At 48.1% G+C, this 20829-nt stretch overlaps 1 protein-coding gene across 1 annotated transcript in view; it reads right to left on the bottom strand.

Annotated features, from left to right (window-relative positions):
• Positions 1-1092: 1092 nt before the first annotated feature.
• Positions 1093-20829, bottom strand: part of CRAT (carnitine O-acetyltransferase) — a gene marked incomplete at its 5' end in the record, with an annotated part of 46297 nt that continues 26560 nt past the window's right edge. The window contains 6 exons of the mRNA XM_015411404.1: positions 1093-3454; positions 5286-5423; positions 7573-7635; positions 12123-12258; positions 17729-17851; positions 20472-20591. Of these exons, the coding sequence (XP_015266890.1) occupies positions 3239-3454; positions 5286-5423; positions 7573-7635; positions 12123-12258; positions 17729-17851; positions 20472-20591 (796 nt within the window). The remainder of the gene's footprint in view (positions 3455-5285; positions 5424-7572; positions 7636-12122; positions 12259-17728; positions 17852-20471; positions 20592-20829) is intronic.

Below are 20829 nucleotides of genomic sequence, written 5' to 3'. Positions count from 1 at the left end.
CGACCCTCCAGTTTGGCTTCTCTTGGGGGCAGGGAGACTATCACAGTGGTATTTGTTTTGTTTGGGTTTTTTTTAACCCAGACAAGACGAACAATCAAACTGCAGTCAACACCTTGTTCACCTAAGACGGATTTATGCATTGTGCCATCTGCTACAACTCACCCATCTTGGACCCAATCCAGAGAGCTTTAAACCCCAAAGAAACTGGACTTCTGTTAGATGCAATTAAGTCCTGCCTGAAATCCACAGCCAAGTTCAAAATACCTAACTTTTCTTTCCTCTGGGGTCTCCCCTTCCCCAGTTTCAGCAAAACACCTCCATGTGTTTTCCTTTGGCAAAGTTATTTTTGTTTTAATGCAAAGCTAACTCTAAAAAAAAAAAGCCTTAAGGCACCCGATGGTTAAAAACATGACAAAACTGACAGACTTTTTGACTTTGGTCAGTAAAAGAAAAAGAAAAAAAGAACAGACCATGGTCAATCACTGACCAAAATCCAGAGCACGGAAATCCTTGTTTCCAGTATACCACAGATGAAGAGTTCCCCAACTGTTTGGGAACAAAAAATCTATTTAATGATCCTACGGTCAATTCCCCTTCTCCTAAGCTAAGTGACTCCAAACCGCTTCCACTTTGGGAGCCGGTTTCTACAGGCGATGCCATTCCACTTGCATAATGACTTGGCAGCTGAGGCCTGTGCAAATCACAGTAGCATCATTCTTGAGGCAAAGACGGAAATTGGACTGACAGGAGAAAACCTCAATCGCTTTCTTCTCTTGCCACAGACTGGAGACGAGGTTTTGCCCACTTAAATCCTTTCCTCCGGTAAGACCGAGATCTTGATGGATGTTGGAAGATGACTGGAAGACTGTTGTTTCTGGAGCAGCATCTCTTAATCGGGAGGCATAGACGGGTATCAGAGATGCACAGCTGCGAATAGGGTGGCAGTTCCTGGGCAGTGGGGCATAACTCCTAAGGGGGTATGCACCATGCAAGAGGTGTCACTCTCAAGAATGTAACGGTGGAAAAAGTCGTCTTGCCTTCCAGCCATCCCCCAGGTCAGGCTGGAGTAAAGAAAGAACATAGGGTCATCTGCAGCAGCACCACGAACTGTATGTCTGTTGGAGAGCACAGTGTCATTCGTCTGATACCAAAAAACAATCTACTGCATGGCATCTCTTTCCTAGAAGGAAGACCCACCCAGGCTTGGGAGGAAAAGATTCTCTGCAACCATGAAATGCCATCACTGGGGTGTAACCACTGTCAATCAGCATTCGATCTAATTCAGGTGGGTCGTCGTGTTGGTCTGAAGCGATAGGAGTTTGAGTCCAGTGGCACCTTTAAGACCAACACAGTTTAATTCTGGCTATGAGCTTCCATGTGCGTGTTCAGATGTTAGTTTAGAAGCAAGCAACAAACCCCCACAGAGTATGATAGTTGTAGCCACTGAATTTAAAAATTCTCTCTCAACATCTGGCTTGGTTCTCATAAAAGGTGTTGGAGAAAACTCATAGCTGTAAATGGCTGGGCTGACATTCTCAATTCATTACATCAGAGGGATTTAAATACAGGAAAAAGGGGGGGGGAACCCCTAGATCGTCAATATCCTTTTATGGCCAGTAGTTCAACTCAGTAATTAAGTAAAACTCTGCTAGGTCTTCACTGCAACCAATAACATGTGCATCCAGAACTTTTCTGAACAGGCTGTGAACTCCCAAATCTGAAACGCTAAAAAAGGCCCAGATTTCAGATCTATGCAATAACCAGGGGTGCTGGGGGTGTAGTTCTGCTATTAACATGCAGCTCTAAACAGAGCTGCTTTCTTTCTAAGCCCACTAACTCCAGTGGATTTAGAAGAGTGTAACTGTGACTCGGACAGCCCCACAAGTTTTCCAGAATAGACAACGCTCTCTCCAAAATCCTAGGGTACCCAAAACAACCAGCTTTTCCCCTGGCTCTCCTAAAACGTTTACTTCCACCGCCCACAACGCATCCTACGGATTGAGGTGCCACATGCGCCAGATTGCTCGGCTGCTGAAAAGCCAAATTTTAAATTTCTCCCATAATTCACATTCCAGGCATTCTCAGAGTAATAATTACCCCACACGATTAATGGCTGCATGGGGCAGCATTGCTGTATCGTTAACATCAGCAGAGACCATTTTCTTTTTGCGAACAGATGCACAAATGTGCATAATTCCACTGTAATGTCACTTTACAGACAAATTAAAACCAAAAAGCAGCACAAATACAGCGCTGTTTTATGCCCGGGGAAATGGAGGAACCCTGACATTGAAGGATGTAGCAGTTTACAGAATCTGGGTCCATGGCACTGAACGGGGGTCAGTATCGATCCGTGTAAAAGTATCCCATATTTTTTTTCTTCCTCTGCCAGCTGCCCAGGCTGTTTGGAAGCCTAACCAAAGAAACAAGAAGCCTTGCTGATATTCACACACTGGAGCCTCAAAAAACCATAACTAAACCAGAAATCTACAGGAGAGAAGCCAGAAGAAAAGTCTGCTTGTTCTTGAAGCAAAATTATTTTTATGATCCAATGCCAGAGCTGCCAGAACTACCAAAAAGAAGCCGTTACACTGACAGAGGCTTCGCAACAGATTTTTCAACAGCACAGCAATCCAAAGGGCAGATTGTGGCAGGGCGTGAGTGGGAAGACTAAGGGTGGAGAAAGGGCACAGAGAACGCAACTCCTGGGAAAGATGAGGCTGGATGGACCCTCTGTCTAGATGACCACCAAAACTGATCTTGACAGGACGGGATTTCCTTACCCCCCATTTGACAGCCCTAAGCATACCTGGGGAGGCCCAAAACTGCCTGGCCAAGGCCCCCAGAGACCCTCGGAAGAATCTGGAGGAGCAGAAAAGCCCAGAGGAAGCCTCAAAGCCATCCATCTGCTTATCATCAACAGCAAGGAAATCAAGCACACAAAAACGATTTCTCCAGCAGCCTTCTGCAGGAGTCAGCTTCTAGGAGGAAGGAGGCATTTTATACATTCTTCTTTCCACAGCAAGAAACAGAAAGTGCCGGCCCGCCACTTCTGAAGAAGTGTTTCCCTAATCTCTGTTCATCCCACCGATTTCTTTTTCTCTTTGCAATCCGAGGGACATGCAGAGGCGGACCCAGGACGGGGCCTGCTCCCTTCGGATTGTGGGCGGGTGGGGGGACTGCACGCAGACCTGAAGGCTACATCCTGGCCTGGCTTTCCACTGCATCTCTCTTTCTCTCAAAGTTTGGATTTGGGGCTGGACTGGAGCAGCAGCCTCATGTCCAACAGGGCCTTCTCCAAGTAGTGCGCCAGCCGAGCAGCGTTGGTTTCAGCACAGCTGTTGAAGGCCGAGATAGCAAAATTGATGTGCTCAGCCATGGGGTTATAGCAAACGCCGTAGCCGTCTGGGACAACCGGGCCAAAGCACATGACGCAGTCCGTCTTTGCAGGGACCTAGAGGGGGGAAAGAAAGGGAAAGAAACATACAAACCTTTGGTTTCAGGTGGGTTGTAGGGTTGTCATTCCTCATTTGGGAACGTAATTGAAAAGGAATACAGACACAAGAATCTAAGCTAATAGCCTAAGCTAAACGCTCTATGCTTTTTTAACAATAAATATTCAGATATCAAGTCTAACTGGGTTTTTTGTATTATGAAATTATAAAAATACAATAACATAAACCAAGATAATCCATGAAATTCCTATCTTGTGAATGGTTTACGTTATTGTATTTTTTTCCATTGTGTATGTATGAAACAATATGTATATTAGAATACTCATAAATATTTCATAATACAAAAACCCCACTTAGATTTGATATTTGAATATTTATTGTTTAAAAAGCATACAGAATTTAGCTTAGGCTATTAGATTAGATTCCCCAGTTGAGAGCGGGGGATCCCCTGGTATTTTGGGCTTCTGCCTGCCGGCAGGAGGAAACCCTACCCCATCACTAGAAATAACTGCAACGCACTGACGTCACATAGAAGTGATGTCAGCATGTCGGGACATTGCACAGTGACACTCTTGGTTTTGGGCAAAACTTTATGATTTGAGGCTGATTTTACCATAGAGTTTTGCCCAAAAACCAGAGTGTCACCGTGCGACATCCCCAACGTAGTGACGTCACATCCACGCAGGGCTCTTTTTGTAGAAAAAGCCCAGCAGGAACTCATTAGCATAATAGGCCACACCCAACAGCAAAACGTATTAGCATATTAGACCACACCCCTGACAGCACCGCTCATTAGCACATTAGGCCACACCCCCATGTTACCAGAAGTGTGGTCATCCAGCCACACCCACCTTTCCCTTCTTATTCTGTTTACCTTATTTGTTGTCAAAACCCAGGGCCTTCTTTGTAGCAGGAACACCTTTGCATGTTAGGCCACACACCCCTGATGTAGCCAATCCTAATGAGTTTCTGCTCATTGGGTGTGGCCTATTATGGTAATGAGTTCCTACTGGGCGTGGCCAACTCAGGAGCCAGCCGGAACTCCATTCCTGTGCGTTCCTGCCCCAAAATAGCCCTGCTTCCACGCGATGTCATCACGTCGTGGCACTCTACCCCACTCCTGGAAAGTTCTTTCCCACCCCCCGCCAGCATGGCATTAAGACCCGGCAACCCTATTGTGTTAGCAGAACAAAATCCAGGTCCACTAGGACCTTAAAGACCAACAAATAGGGTCTTTCCATGGCATAAGCTTTTGCAAGCCTGAGCTCACTTCTGTCAGATACAAACGAGAATGAAGATCCACCAGCCCTTATACTCAGGTCAGAATATAATCAGTATAAGGGCCGATGGATCTTCATTCTCATTTGTATCTGACGAAGTGAGCTTGGACTCACCGAAGTCTTTTCCTGGCAAATGTTGTTGGTATGGATTGAGTCGCATTTCACACGCTGCTCACAGACAGATTACTCTTGCTGGCTGCAGCTCTCCCGGGTCTGCCTTTCTGACATTCATTTTGTCAAAAGAATTTTGCTTCACCAGAGGGACTGAAACATCTCCCACCCCTGCTCCGGTGAAAGCTCTCCTTGACCCCCCCGTTGCTCTCCCACCTCCTTCCCCAGGTTTGGTTCCACCCCCACGTTTCAAAACATTGCTTCACCACCCTGTTGCTTTGACGACGACAGGAAGTGGAACACAAGAGTTCGCCAGAGGTCCCGAACTCGGGGCCCAAGTGCTCTTGCCATGCGGCCATCCTGCCAGAGACTCACTGAGTCTGTGAAGCCCCCCCCCCCAGCCCTCCATGCCTGCCCAAAAGGCAGAGCCATGGCTCACCTGGCTGGTGGAGAGGTTGAAGTGCATGGCGACCGCATAGGCCGTGTCCATGAAGAGTTCGGGCATGCTCACGAGGTCCTCGATGGCCTGGAGCTTCAAGCCCAGCAAGTGGCGGTCGATTGCGTTGCCGTTAATCGCCTGAAGGGATGAGAGGCGGAGTTTAAAAAAACCCCAAAAGCACAGCTGGGGTTGAGAGAGGAACAAGATGCTTTTCAAAGCCCTTCACAGTCTGGGACCCTCACGCCTACTACGGAACTGCCTCACCCGCAGTGCCGGATTTACGCATAAGCTAAATAAGCTACAGCTTAGGGCCTCGCAATCTGCTGGAGCCTTATTCGTCATTTTAAAACCCTTTAATTGTGTAATTATTTCTGTGATTTTTGTAAACACATCCTTTATTACTTTTTAAATAAAAATTAAAAGACAATATATTTTCAAATATTAAAAAGGCGTATATATTTTAAATTTTTCTGAGACCAGCTGATGTAATTTAAAACAGTAGGGGGCCTCTGGGTTGTGTATAGCTTAGGGCCTCAGCAAGTCTAAATCCGGCCCTGCTCACCCGTTACAATCCCCCCGCACTCCCCTCAATTATTGTCTAGGGGCCTCTTGCAGGTGCCCGGCCCCAGAATGGCTCGATTAGCTGTCACCAGGGGAAGAGCCTTCTCAGTTGTGGCCCCTACCCCGTGGAAGGCACTCTCGGAGGACACCCGTGCCCTGCCAGACCTGTTTAGTTTCCACAAGGCATGCAAGGCTGAAGTGTTTAGGTTGGCCTTTGGAGGGTAACCATATGTTTGGGCTGTTTTAATAGTGGTATGGTGATAGCCACCTATTTGAATATTTTAATGCTAATATTTCATATTTGTTATTTGTTTCATGTTGTTTTTACCTTATTGGTTTTAATGTTGTAAGCCGCCACAAGACCCTTCGGGTAAGTGGTGGCTTTTAATTTTAAAAAAATAATAATGTTGGCACAAAGCCTCAACTGCCCCTGAAGTCTTGTGTGCATGCTTGCAAAGTCACGCATGTGGACACCACGTGTCCGTGCTTCGCTGCTCTCTCATTCCCCCATAACCACCTCTCCAGACAGGAAAATACTGTAGGATCGGTTTCCATCGCTGTGCTACCCCATAGCAATTACACAACCAGATTCACTGTAAAATTCGACTTTCTGCCCCTAGATCACCTGGGCCACCCGCCCCTTGTGTGCCTAGTGGCCTGAGTGAGGATTTGAACCCAGGTCGATCTGGTCCTAGAGTGACATTAACTAGTACTCCATGTGGGACCAACCAGACCCAGATCTGCTTATATTCTGTAGCATCATTATATTCTGTGCAAGCCAATCATATTCTGGGACCCTGAGGCCTTTTAAAGAGAAAGCCGGTTTGGTCTGGGGAGGAAGGTCAGGAACATCTTTTGGGGCCCGCTGAATGGGGTCTGGGCTGAGCGCCTGCTCCTCCTCTGTTGCAGACATTTAAGCCTCGGCATGGTCAGGGATGCCAGCCTCACTCCCACGCCGCCGGAGGGCACCGACTCAAGAGCTCTTGGCCCTTCATGAGCCAGCCCGCCAGGTCCAGGCTAAGCCTGGGAGTCGGAGTCATGCTGGATATTTTTTCTTCTTGGCCTAAATTACATAAATGACTGTTTCTTCTGTAAGCTGCGTAGAGTCCCCCCCCCCCCCCCCCCCCCAGGAGAGAGAAGCAGGTTGGGAAAAGCAGAAAGAAGGAATCAGTAACGTGTACCTGTGTGTGTGGGAGTGAGGTGAGGGGGCCTCAGACAGGAAAAGTCGTGGCAGGGTGGGGCCGCCAGGTCTCCTGGGGGGGCGGGGGTTTGCCCGCTAAAAGGGCCCCCAGCCCAGATCCAGATCCGCCCCCAAAGTGCCCGGATCCGGCCAATGTGCCCGGCGCAATGACGTCACCCGGAGATGATGTCATTGTGCTGGGCATGTCACTGGGGAACGCTCTAGCATTCGGCTTGAAAACTCTATGGTACCATAGTTTTCAAGCTGAATGCTAGAGCGTCTACTGGCAGCGCGCCTAGCATGATCACGTCACTTCTGGGTGACGTCATCGTGGCACACGCACGCAAGGGACCCACTCCCCCCCTGCCGAAAAAGGTAAGGGAAAGAACTGCAGAGGACAGAGAATTTTTGGAATGTTCTCGCTTCTCCAGACACTGTAACCCTGGGATAAGAAATCTGCAGTTTCTGGCTCTTTCCAATCTAAGCACAGAAAGCTCCGGAAAAATGCTTCGCTGCAAGAAAGGGATAAGGAGTCTAGCCACTCACCAGATCGGTATACGCTCGATGGGCTTGGGTCGCCCTCCTCAACAGTTCCGCCTTCTCCTGGTCCTAAGGAGATCAAACAGCACAGCTGGTGACGCCCACCCTCCATTTGGATAGTCAGTCGGCATGACAGAGAGTTCAGCTCCTGCACTTGTCTACACTGACAGTTGCCACCAATGCTCCCTCTAAGCGGTGGAGTCTTGTTTGGTGTATTGGTTAAGTGCATGGACTCTAATCTGGGAGAACTGGGTTTGATTCCCCCCCTCCTCCACATGCAGCTGCTGGTGTGACCTTGGGTCAGTTACAAGTTCTTCCAGAGCTGTTCTCTCAAGGACAGTTCTTGAGAGAGCTCTTTCAGCCCCACCGACCTCACAGGGTGTCTGTTGTGGGGAGGGGAGGGGAAAGGAGTTTGTAAGCCACTCTGAGACACCTTTGGGTAGTGAAGGGCGGGGTACAAATCCAATCTCCTCTTCTTCTTCTTTTACCTCACAGGGTGTCTGTGGTGGGGAGGGGAGGGGAAAGGAGGTTGTAAGCCGCTCTGAGACACCTTTGAGTAGTGAAGGGCGGGGTATGAATCCAATCTCTTCTTCTCTCTTCTTCTTCTTGTGAGCAAAAATTCTGCTTGGTGAGCTACTGGCACTAAAGTTGTGAGTGAGCAATTTGGGAACACAGGTTTCCACATACGGCTATCTCTTGTACAATTTATATAAGGGTCCCCAACCTTTTTGAGCCTGTGGGCGCCTTGAGGATTCTGACATACCGTGGTAGACACAACCACAAAATGGCTGCCACACACATCAACGGAGCCCAAGGGCAAGGGGAAAAGAAAAGAAGAGTAATGGAAGAATACACTGGGGAAGAGGAGTGAGGGGATAAAATAAACACTGTGGTGGCCGCTGCCCCTCACTCCTCTTCCCCAGTGTATTCTTCCATTACTCTTCTTTTCTTTTCCCCTTGCCCTTGGCCTCCGTTGGTGTGTGTGACAGCCATTTTGTGGTTTCAATCTTCACAGCCGATTGGATCTTTAGCGGCCAATCAGGCACCCTGCTAGAGCCCCACCCCCTTTCTAAAAACACTTGGTGGGCGCCAAGAAAGGTGTTGGCGCGTATTGCAAAAATGTTTTTTCCCACCTATTTCACGCAACTCCAGACACCTTACAATTTAAAAAAACCACAGACACCTTAACAAGAACGAATAATGATTTCCACCAAAAAAACATGGCCAGAATGCATGACTGAACATATTTATTTTTCATCACTCTTCCTGATGTGAGAAGAGATGTGAGCTGGAAGTTGCTTGAAAAGGGACTCTCTTCTCCCCCTGACCCCAAAGGTCAGGCAGGTTTTGGAAACAATATAAAAACCGACCGCATCTCTTTAGCTCCAAGATAGAAGTGGGATGAATGTCCACATCACAAAACACAAAGATACCTTTTCCGAGCCAGCTTCAACCATCTGCATAAAACCACTCTCTGGGCGATTCTGCATCTGGCCTTCGCTCCACGTTTTCTCAGCACTGGGCCATTCTGCACTGGCTTTCCCCTCCGCTGTTTTACCAAGCCCACCTTGGAACAGAAATTCCCCTCTGCACTGCATGCCGCTTTCACTTCCTTTTTTTGATCGTTGGATTTTATGGCACCAGGGCTATTTTTGGGCAGGAACACACAGCTCCCGAGTTGGCCACGCCCAGCAGGAACTCATTAGCATAACAGGCCACACCCCACAGCAGAAACTCATTAGGATTGGCTACAATTAGGGGTGTGTGGCCTAATATGCAAAGGAGTTCCTGCTACAAAAAAAGGCCCTGGGTTTTGACAACAAACAAGGTAAACAGAATAACAAGCAAAAGGTGGGTGTGGCTGGATGACCACACTTCTGGTAACATGGGGGTGCGGCCTAATGTGCTAATGAGCTGTGCTGTCGGGGGGTGGCCTAATATGCTAATGAGTTTATGGTGTTGGGTGTGGCCTATTATGCTAATGAGTTCCTGCTGGGCTTTTTCTCCAAAAAGAGCCCTGTATGGTACCTTCTACATAGATGATGACCATTCAGGGGTGACTTTGCAGTCAGTATGGCGTTGCCCCCTGGGGGTATTTGAATGTGGTTTTGAGCTGCAGCTCAAAACCACATTCAAATACCCCCAGGGGGCAACGCCATACTGACTGCAACGTCACCTCTGAATGATCATCAATCTATGCAGGAAGGTACGATAAAACCCAATCATCAAAGAAAATGAAAGCGGCATGCAGTGCAGAGGGGAATTTCTGTTCCAAGGTGGGCTTGGTAAAACAAGGGAGGGAAAAGCCGGTGCAGGATTGCCCTCAGTCTCTAGCCCACAGGCATGGAAAGGCAGCTTGCTTGGTGCACCACCTGAAAAGCTGGCTTCTGCCTCACTTCAGAGGAAAGCTGGAGAGGCTTGCCAGCAAAGCTGTACTGAAAGGTTGGGCTACACGTCGCCCGCTGCCCATGAAAAAAAGAAACGAGCCAGGCTGCCAACTGCAAGCAGCTCAAGATGCTCCCTCTGGGCAACGGGCAGCAGAAGAAAGCTCAGACGCATCTCCCTCGACATCACACGAAGAAGGAAGGAGCCCCTGAAAGCCGGTCTCTCCTCCTCTCCACCTGCTCCATCTTTCCTCGCAAATGAAGAACAGGGAAGATGAACCGGGTGAGAAAATCCATTGGGGGGGGGGGACTTACCAACCCCGAGTTCCATTCCCCTCCCTCCTTCCCAGTGTGCCATCTTAAAAGCCACCCACTCGGAACAGACCAAAGGTCTACCCCAGTCCAGCATCCTGTTTCCCACAGTGGCCAACCAAAGGTCCCAGAAGGGGGGTCTCCAACTTTCTGAGCCTGTGGGCTCCCTTGGAATTCTGACACAGGGCGGGGGGCACAACCACAAAATGGCTACCGCAGGAGGCAAAGCCAGGCACAAGGAGCGAGGTTACCTTTAACTCTAACGGTACCTCGTCAACATTTTGGGCAGAAGCTCTGTTTAACAGGATGCCCTTTCTATCTATCTGCACAGCCCACCAGAAGCCCTGCCGGGCAAAAGCCCCATATAGGGCCCCCCCCCCACTTTCTGAAAGCATTTGGCGAGTGCCAGGAAAGGTGTTGGCAGGCACCACAGTGCCCACAGGCACAACATTGGGAATCCCTGCCCCAGAAGGTCCATAAGCAAGGGCACAAAGGCCAAAGCCTATCCTGCACCAGGTACCTCTGGCATTTACACGCCAGACCATGCACGCTGCACCCAGCAATCTTCATGGAATGCAGCCCAACTCCCAGAAACCAAAGGGACCTTTTAGCTAAAGTGGTTTTGTGGAGGCAGAGATTGCAAGAAATACTCGTCTGCCTGGCACCAGCCTTCCCCCTCTCCCCTCCCCTTTGCTGAGGTCAGCCTAAGAGCAGGCACGGCACTGGGACCACAAGAATATGTTCAGGAGAGGGAGGGACGGAGGGTTCAAACCTTGCTTGTTATTCCCGTTAAGTGTGGATTTATGGGGATAACAGTACTGGGACACTGTAAGAGTCCAACAAAATAATGCATATGAAGCACTTAAAACTCTGAAAGAGCTGGACAAATGCTGAGGATCCACTTATCCAGAGACCACCTCTCCCCAGCAGCTAATGAACTTTTTAGGGATTAATGGGGTAATGGACACTCAGCTGCCCCCAGCCCCGTGTTTGGAAGGGAGTTTTCCCAAGAGCAGGGAGCCTTCAAAGAGCCTTCTTGCTGAAAGTTGTAGGAGACCACTGTTTGCTTGCTGGGGACACCGTTGTTCAGGGGTCATTTTGTAGAAAAAGAGGTGCAGGAGCTCATTTGCACAACTCATTTGCATATGCCACACCCCCTGACAAAGTGCAGACATGTTTAAAATGCCTTTCTTTTCCTTCCCCATTTGGGGAAGGGAAAGAAAGGCATTTAAATCCCCCTCCCATTTCCCCGAGTTTCTCCACAAAAGCGGAGAGGCTCAGGGAAAAAGGAGGGCATATCTGCCCGCCTCCCCTTCCCCTCCCCAGCCAACCTGCTGCGGTGGGCTGGATGGAGAAGGGCAGGGAAGGGCAGGCAGGCACATGCCTCGGTTCCCTGCCTGGTCTTCTCCAGATGCCCCATGGCTGTGTGGGCGGGCCAGGAAAGGTGGCGGGGGGCCACCCCATCCCTGGGCTCTTTATTGTCAGAGCACCGTTCCGGTGCGCTCCGGCAGGAAATGACCCGTCGTTGTTGCTATCTTCCAACAGCTTAACCTGATCTCTAATAAGCTCGACCCACTCAGGGAAGGATCTCAATGCCTTTAAGCAGAAGAGATTAAGTGGCTGTGTGGGCGGGCCAGGAAAGGTGGCGGGGGGCCACCCCATCCCTGGGCTCTTTATTGTCAGAGCACCGTTCCGGTGCGCTCCGGCAGGAAATGACCCGTCGTTGTTGCTATCTTCTAACAGCTTAACCTTATCTCTAATAAGCTCGACCCACTCAGGCAAGGATCTCAATGCCTTTAAGCAGAAGAAGAAGGAGATTAACGTGAGAAAGTCTCACTAGTTGGTTGAGACATCCGGTACCTGCTTGCCAGAATCGTCCATAGCTGCCACAAACGCAGCGGAGTCTATGGAGGCAGAACGGATCGTGTCTGTCCGACCCAGGCGGAACATCCGGAGAGAGGCACTTTCGTAAGTGGCACAGACCTCCCCATACATCCTAAAAGGAAGACAAAAGCAACAGCTCAGAGTGCATATGAACTGGTACTGCAAAGAAACTGACAGAGAGAATAATCTATGCAGACATGCAAAAGAGAGGGCCTCTTCACACAGTACACAGTTCTTTTTCACAGGGTACACAGTGTTCAACACTGGAACAGTCTACCTCGTGCGATGGTAGATTCTTCCTCATTGGAGATTTTTAAGTGCTAATTGGATACCTGCTTCTTGCAGATATTATAGCTGCAGTTCCTGCATCAGCAGAAGGTTGGACTAGATGACTCTGGTGGTACCTTCTGACTCTGAGATTAAACAAACAAATAAAACTTGGGAACTCACTGCCAAAGGGTGTGAAGATGGCTACTGGCTTAGGAGGCTTTAAAAGGGGATCAGGCAAGTTCATGGAGGAGACGTCCATCAGTGGCTATTTGCCTGCATGGCTAAAGGGAACCTCTCTACGAAGAGAAGTATGCCTCAATGTCAGTCGCTATAGAGGCTACATCAAGGGGAGGCCATGGCCTCAATGCCACTGCTATGGTGTATACTCCTCCACCAAGGAGCTCAGGGCAGCAGATTTTCTTCTCCCCTCTTTATTCTCACAATAACCTCATAAGGTAGGTTAGGCTGAGAGATGGTGACTGGATGGTCAACCAATTAAGCAAGGCGGCTAAGTGGGGAATCTGAGCCAAGAACTTCCTAGCAGCAGCAGCAGCAACAGAAGAAGAAGAAATTGGATTTATACCCCGCCCTTCACTACCCAAAGGAGTCTCAGAGCGATTTACAATCCCTTTCCCTCCCCCTCCCCACAACAGACACCCTGTGAGCTCTTTCCAGAACTGTCCTTGAGAGAACAGCTCTGAGAGAACTTATGACTGACCCAAGGTCACACCAGCAGCTGCACGTGGAGGAGTGGGGGAATCAAACCCGGTTCTCCCAGATCAGAGTCTGCGCTCCTAACCACTACACTAAACTGACTACACCACATGAAGTATTACATATTGTTAGGTAGTCTCAGATGGGTACCTCTGCTGGTCTGTAGTAAAAGAGCAGATTTCGAGCAGCACCTTAAAATCCAGTGTTTCCAGGGTGTAAGCTTTCAAGTATCAAAGCTCCCGTTTCCGGTCTTGGCGTTCTGATGGCGGCCGCGGTCCTTGAGAGCTCCTGAGGACGCGGACCATGAACTCATGGATGGGAGGGGGCGCGATCGTCTGTGCTCCCCAGGAGCTCTGCGAATGGGCTCCTAGCCATGGGGATTGAAGTTCGCCTCTCCCCCCGGCAGGCAGCCGGTGGATCGAGGCATTCTGGTGCCCTGATGGTCCCCCCACAGAGTTCCCAAATGGGACAAATAGAAGCACACCGGAGCAAGCGCTTGGTGAGCTAGCGAAATGGGACAAAGAGCAGCACACTGGAACAAGCGCTTGATGATCTAGCAAAATTTATTGAGAACGATCCTATCATGAAACTAAGTGAAAACACCTAAAAACTAGCCGAAAGCCTCCCCTTGGGAAGTGGGGGGGGGGACTCTCCCTCGATAAGAAAACAAATGAACTTTGAGCATTAGAAGAAAGGGGAGGGCGGTCTATAAAAATAAGCTGGCTGAAATAAAAGGACATTTAAGTACCTACCAGACCTTTCCAGAGATTCCAGAGCCTTTGATAACTTTTTTTTGAAAAGTAAACAATTTCAAACATGGCGCCGAAGAAGGAGGAGAAGGACAAGTGATCGAAACTGAAGCCTCTTGCCGGAAGTGCCAGCCCAGCGAGTTCTGTCCCTAGACAGGACACAACTGCAGACCTTCAAAGAATGCTGACGGAGGTGCTGCACCCTCTGCTGGAACAAGTTACAGCACTGCATCAAAAGCTAGATATGCAACAAACTCAACTCAATGAGACTGTTAAAAAAACAGATAGAACGGAGCAACAGATGAAAGAAGTGGATGCCAACACAAAGCAGCTTAAAAAACAACTGCAGGTGATGGAGAAAAAGAGACAAAACCGGCGAGTCTCAATTATTACAGCTGCAAATGGAAAGAGCAAGCTATGTCCTGAGATTTCAAGGAGTTCCTCGAGAGAAAGGAGAAGAATTAAAGCAGGTGATGTGTGATGCTATTGCCCTGGTGGCAGATATAAAAGCGGAGATATTACAAAGCGAAATAGATATGATCTATAGGTCGTATTCTGAATTTACAAGAAAAAATAATCTGCCCAGGGAAGTGATGGTGAGATTCTCCAGAAGACAAGTGAGAGATCAAATTCTCAAAGCTACAAGTGGAACGACTTTGAAGATTAAGGACAAAGAAATTAAAATCTTAAAAGACATTCCGTTTGAAATAAGAAAGAAAGAAATATACAGACTTGGTATTATTTTTACAGAAGAACAACGTCTCCTACAGACGGAATGTGCCGGAAGAAATAATCTTCAAATTCAAGGATAAGAAAGAAAAAATTGACTCTGTTGAAAAGGCTTTGGAGTTTTTACAGCAACAAAATCAACCAGCAGGAGAAGATAAAAAGAAAGATGACAGCACCAAGGAAAGTGACGAAGAGGAAGCAGTGGCATCTTCTGACGAAGGCTCAGATTTGGAACTTGGGGCGGCAGCCCCAAAAACAAGCTATCAGTTGAGAAAGAAAAAGGATAGATATTGAGTTGTCATTGTGTCTGGAATTATGAAAAATGATTAATAACCATTTCTTGAATTGCTTTTTATTTAGGAAGATGCGCAGGAGTTATAGCTTACAGCTTTTGTATGAAGAACATGGTTGACCACATCCAATGAACTCTAAGTGAACTTTAAGCAAGAAGCTAATTTTACAAACATTATGCATGATCACCATCTCTTGGGTTTTTAGTGGGTTTTCTTTACTTTCTCCCATAGTTTGTAGACCCCTTCCTAAATTTCGTTGTAGTTTTTAGAAAACGCAAATTAAAAAAGCCCCTACGGGCCCCCGAAAAAGAATCAAAGCTCCCTTCGTCAGGTATCAAATGAAGGGCACCAAGACTCTCAAAAGCTTATACTTCGGGAACTTTGTTGGTCTGCAAGAGGCTACTAGACTCAAATGTTTCAGGCAGACTTCTGGTCTCATCACAGACTCCCTAGGGGCATGGAAAGACCCTCCAGATATGAGCAAAAGCAGCTTTTCCAAAAAGCTGTCTGCATAACAAACATCCCCCAGCTGAAAAGTTCTTCACGTTTATTGGACATCCCCCCAAAACACAGAGCTTTCACCCTTTTAGAAAAATGTCTTTCTTGGCAGGGACTCCTAGGCGGATATAGAAATCCTTCGAGACGCCTGATTCTCTCACTGGCATTGCCCTCTCAAGACGGACCATGCAGGCCAAGGCTTTGCCAAGAACTCACACGCTGCTCAGGGAGGAAAGGTGGCACTCGGTTATGCCACTGAGCAATGACATGGGCACCCCCACAGACCGACAAGGGTATGTACAAGCACCACCACAAGATGGCTGGGAATTCAATCGTGCTGCCCTTTAAATCAGGGGTGTCGAACTCATTTGTTATGAGGGCCGGATCTGACATAAATGAGACCTGTTGGGACGGGCCACATGTGTCATGAAATGTAATGCCAGGTAGCGGAGAGATAAACTTTAGAAAGGACACAAACACAAAGGGTTTTTTTAAAACTTAAAATAAAAACATGCTTAAAACGTTAGCACTCTTGCAATATTTTGTTTCTTTAGCAGTGTCTGATAACTGACACCTCTCGCCCTGAATTATTACATCAAAATGTCTGTGCTGTTGCAATCTTGAGTATGCTGTTCAGGTGTGTCTCTGTAAGCTGCAAACCTACGATGACACAGCAGCAGCAGCAGAACTGGAAGAAGCAGCAGAAGACAGCCAGTTCCACTGTGGGCCTGAGAGAAGCCCTCCGGGGGGGCTGATCTGGCCCCTGGGCCACATGTTTGACAACCCTGCTTTAGATGCTTCCTCAGAGAGAAATTTCTTTGAGGCTTACTCAGCAGAACCACTGGCCTAATGGATTTGCCACTTACTATCAGCTCTGGACAAAAGTTCGCCTTTCAGGGCTGCCCTTTCTGGTGGAGGGAAAAAAATCACAGAGACGCAGGCACGACCTTCTGCCATTTCTTTCTCTTTTTTTGTAAGCGTGTGTGTGTGTGTGTGTGTGTTTATGTATGTGTGTGTGCCTGGAAGTCATGGTTGACCTCTGGTGACCCCTAGTGGGGCTTGGACATTCCAGAGAGGTGGTTTGCTATTGCCTGCCTCTGCATCCCAGCCCTGGTACTTCTTGGAGGTCTCCCATCCAAGTCCGCGCCAGGGTCGGCCCTGCTTAGCTTCTGAGATCTGACAAGATTGGGCTTGCCTGGGCTATCCAGGTCAGGGTAACCTTCTGCCATTTCTTGAAGAAGCGATCACCTAATTCTGTGCAGTACAAAACGTATGAGCTGCGATTAGGTGGTTTTGAGAACATCTACAAACTGTCTCCTTTGCATTTACTTGTAGTGACCCTGTGGCGTTCTGCAAACAAATCTAGCCTAAATTAATACCACTCTCACTTTTCCCCCCAGCATGCAGGGGTGGGGACAGAAGCTCCCTCCGTTGTTGCCCCTCGAGGAGCAGAAGCTTGTGAGTGTGTGGAACAAGCAGAATGAAAGTGGGGAAGCCCTCCTTCCCACAGAAGGGGCTCCCCCAGAGGCACGTGATGGCCTGGCCTTCAGAGCAAGTGTGAAGGGTAACTTCACCAGGATGGCCTCTGCCACTGGCACAGAAGTGTGACTTTTCTCACACCTTTACTATTGCTCCTACCGTTTACCAGTGCATTTCCCATGAAACGCAGGCTGGATTTGTGGAACTCACTGCCACAGTGTGTATTAAAAGAGGACTGAAAAAGAACTGAGTGTGAAAGAACTGTGGAGAAGATTAGGATTAAGGCCTAACTTTTATGGTGGTACTGTTACTGCAGGGTAAGGTGGGAGGGGAGAACAAATATTTTCACCTTGGTAAACATTGGGTTGCTTTAATCCTACTGTTTCTCCTGACACCAGCATCAGTGGCCAGGTGGGGAGAGAAGAGAAATGTTGTAGGAAGAACCCCTATGCCCTGCTGCTGGCCCTCCAGAGGAACTGGTTGGCCAGTGTGTGAGACAGGATGCTGGACCAGATGGACCCCTGGTTTCAGTCAGCAGGGCTCTTCTTGTGTTCATTCATGAACAACAGTTATGGCTGTGGTTCTCCACACAGAGAGTGCAGGACCAGGACGCTAGGAGTAGATGAACAAAAGACAGGAACCAAAATAGACAAGTAGGTTTAATCTCTGATATTGGTTGTAAACTAGGGCTAGTAACGAGGGTTAGTGGAAACCGTGATCTGGCACAATGTCAGAATGGAGTCCATCTGTTGCGACAACTTGAGAAATTGCTGTCAGAACAATAATCCTACTGTTGATGTTCTCAGGCTTGGGAGAAGCCATGTGCCCTGCCCACTTGCCTAAAACTTACCTGTAATACGCCAGCTGCAGAGCAACCTGGATAAAAGCATCTGGACTGATCTTCTCTGACTTGGGGAAATTCTTCCCAAAGTGGTGGAAGACGAGCACTTTGATATCCAACTCTTGCACCATGCTGCAAAGGGACAAAGAGTCATGAACACATGGAATTCACTGCCATGGTGGTGGCTACAGGCACAGACAGCGTCAAGAGGGGTTTGGATAAACAGATGGAGCAGAGGTCCATCAGTTGCTATTAGCCAAAAGGTATAGATGGAACACTATGTCTGGGGCAGTGTTCTTGGGGCTTGGGGGGGTGTATAGAAATATTGTTTCTAAATTCTCATGCCTTCTTCCTGTGATGACATTCTGTGTGTCTTTTTCCTGTTGCAGGCCAGATGGCCTAGTATGATTTTTGTCACTTGACCAGATGGCTGAACCACCAAATAGCCATGCCATATAATCATGCCAGATACCCACATTCCTTAACACCTCCCTGCTGAGGGCTACACTTGAATGGCCATGTATGGCCTACATGGGCCATGTCACGTACACAATGGAGAAAGCTGGAAGTTGGATCACCTGACTGCAGGCAGGGCCTCTAACTTCTTAGCCAATCCCCACACACCTGATGTTGGGAGCTATGGCAACCAGAAATTGGGCACACACCCCTGCCACTCTGGATTGGCTGATGGCCACAGCTGATGGTGACTGGCATGGGGGTATAACTCCGTGGTTCTTTAGGGAAGAGCTCTCTTGCTCCTGGGATCCTGACTTTTGAAACAAAGAGTTTCTTTGTGAACTGATTGCCGGTAGCCAATCTTCTGTTACTGTGGATCTGTATCTCTGAGCAGCCCTGGACTATCTACCTGCACAAGATGGGATTTCTCTTCAAAATCCCTTGGTGCCAACCTGTACTGTTATGCAATGGACACTCTTGGACTATCTGATGCTACACTTAACTCGGTAACTATAATTATTATTAATGTGCAGTAAGAGCAAATAGCCATAGGTTGTTATTATTTTTCTATCCTCTATTAGTCTCTTGTTATGCTTTGCACTGAATAAAGATCATTCATATTTGTAATTGTCTCTGATGCGGTAATTGAATTCCAGGGCTAAATCTTGTGTCTAAGCGCTGAACACAGAGCTACTACTGTGAGAGTAATTGTGTGCACCTCTGAGTTAGAGTTGCTGATGTGTTAAGTCCCAGATACCAGCTAAGAGATTGAATCTCTGCTCTTAGGCTGGGTGGGGACCCCTTTGAAGAGATTCTGGTGGCAAACTGTTGTGAATCCTCGAGAGAGTACAGACTGTCTCGTGGATTTTGTTTAATGTGCTGAAATATAGGGTTCCCTCTCACCCCTGGACTGGGCTGAGTGGGTTTTAATCCTGTACAGGGGGAAACAGTGAGAGGGATTCTGGAGTTCTGGCCCTGCTGGTGGGCCTCCAGTTGGCACCTGGGTTTTGGCCACTGTGTGACACGGAGCGTTGGACAGGATGGCCCACTGGCCTGATCCAACATGGATTCTCTTTTGTTCTAAGAGAAAGAACTGGGCTTGGGAGGCTGCTGATGCACAACAGAGTTGGACGAGTAACTAGCCATTCATCTCCTTGTTCGGATATTCCGTCCAACACAAGGCACTAACTTATTTCACTGGCTTATTTCAGAAAGAGATGTACTAGTTCCGCCAGGCCTTTGGTTTTGCTGTTCATGTTATTGTTAATTAGTTCGATTTATTTTTTTATCAGATATACAGTCGTTGCAATTGTTTCAGCTGAATTTAAGGTTTTTAAAAAATTATTATTACATATATCAACTCATGGAACAAAGTTTGAGTCCAGTGGCACCTTTAAGACAAACAAAGCTTATACCTATAATTAAACTTTGTTGGTCTTAAAGGTGACATTGGACCAGGGGTCATTTCCTGCAGGAGCGCACAGGAACGGAGCTCCGGCAGTAAAGAGCCCAGGGGGTGGGCACATGCAACAAGCCCCACCCCTTGCTCCCAGCAGCTCTCAGTCAGAGTAAGAAGCAGCCAGGTAAGCTGCAGAGTCCCAGACCCCTGGTCCAAAACTGTCAGGCACAAGCTCTCCCTCCTCTGTGAGGACAGATCTGCACGTCCCCCCCCCTCCTCCATAGCTAGCAATGCAAAAGAGTCCAGTGGCACCTTTAAGACCAAGTTTTATTCAGGTACAAGCTCTCCCTCCTCTGTGAGGACAGATCTGCATGTCCCTCCCCCCCCCAATATCTAGCAATCCAAAACAGTCCAGTGGAGCCTGAGTGGTCGGTGTTGCCTTCTGACACACTTCTGGTGATGTCAGGGGTGTGGCATATGCAAATAAGTTAAGCCAATGAGCTCTGCTAATGAGCTCCTGCACCTCTTTTTCTACGAAATGACCCCTGCATTGGACTCAAACTTTGTTCTATTGCTTCAAAGCAACATGGCTACCCACCTCATGAGTACTGTTCATTTAAAATAAATGGCATGAAGGTTGAAAAAAAAAGGATAGCAAAACAAGTAAGATCAAATAATCATTTCAAGCCTACTGGGAAAAGAACCTTGGAGTGTAACAGGTGTGGGTACTAGAAACTTGGGTGTGTTGCTTGTTTTCACAGTTGTAAAAGAAAGGAAGTGGAAGCGGAACTTCTCAGGGCTCTGTGAGAGAGGGCATGGCATAATTATGGGTGGGGTCTCTAGGTGGCTCCTCTCTCACATTTTCCCTGTGTAAAGACCCTCCCCTCTACAACTCACATGTTCAGGTTCTGTTTTGCCTTCTCAATGTCATTCTTTATTTCCGGGGTGATGTTAAATCGGAGCTTCTTGGGCATCGGCAAGGGAACCATGGGAGATCTCACCAGTTCAGGCTTCCTCCTGCCAAAGAAGCAACCACCAGGTGGTTAAAATTATTCCACACCCTCACTGCCTTAGTATCTCTGCCTTCCCTCTGAGGAGCTCCAAGCTGCATCCTGACTTGCTTCATTCTTATTTACTTATTTCCAGGGCTACTTTTGGGCAGGGAACGCACAGGAACGGAGTTCCGGCTGGCTCCCGAGTTGGCCACACCCGGCAGGAACTCATTAGCATAATAGGCCACACCCAACAGCAGAAA

This window comes from Gekko japonicus, unplaced genomic scaffold (genome assembly GCF_001447785.1).
Source record: "Gekko japonicus isolate JY-2015 unplaced genomic scaffold, Gekko_japonicus_V1.1 scaffold3008, whole genome shotgun sequence".
Lineage (NCBI taxonomy): Eukaryota > Metazoa > Chordata > Lepidosauria > Squamata > Gekkonidae > Gekko > Gekko japonicus.
Note: the sequence above shows the minus strand (reverse complement) of the source record. Positions and strands in the feature narration are given on the sequence as shown.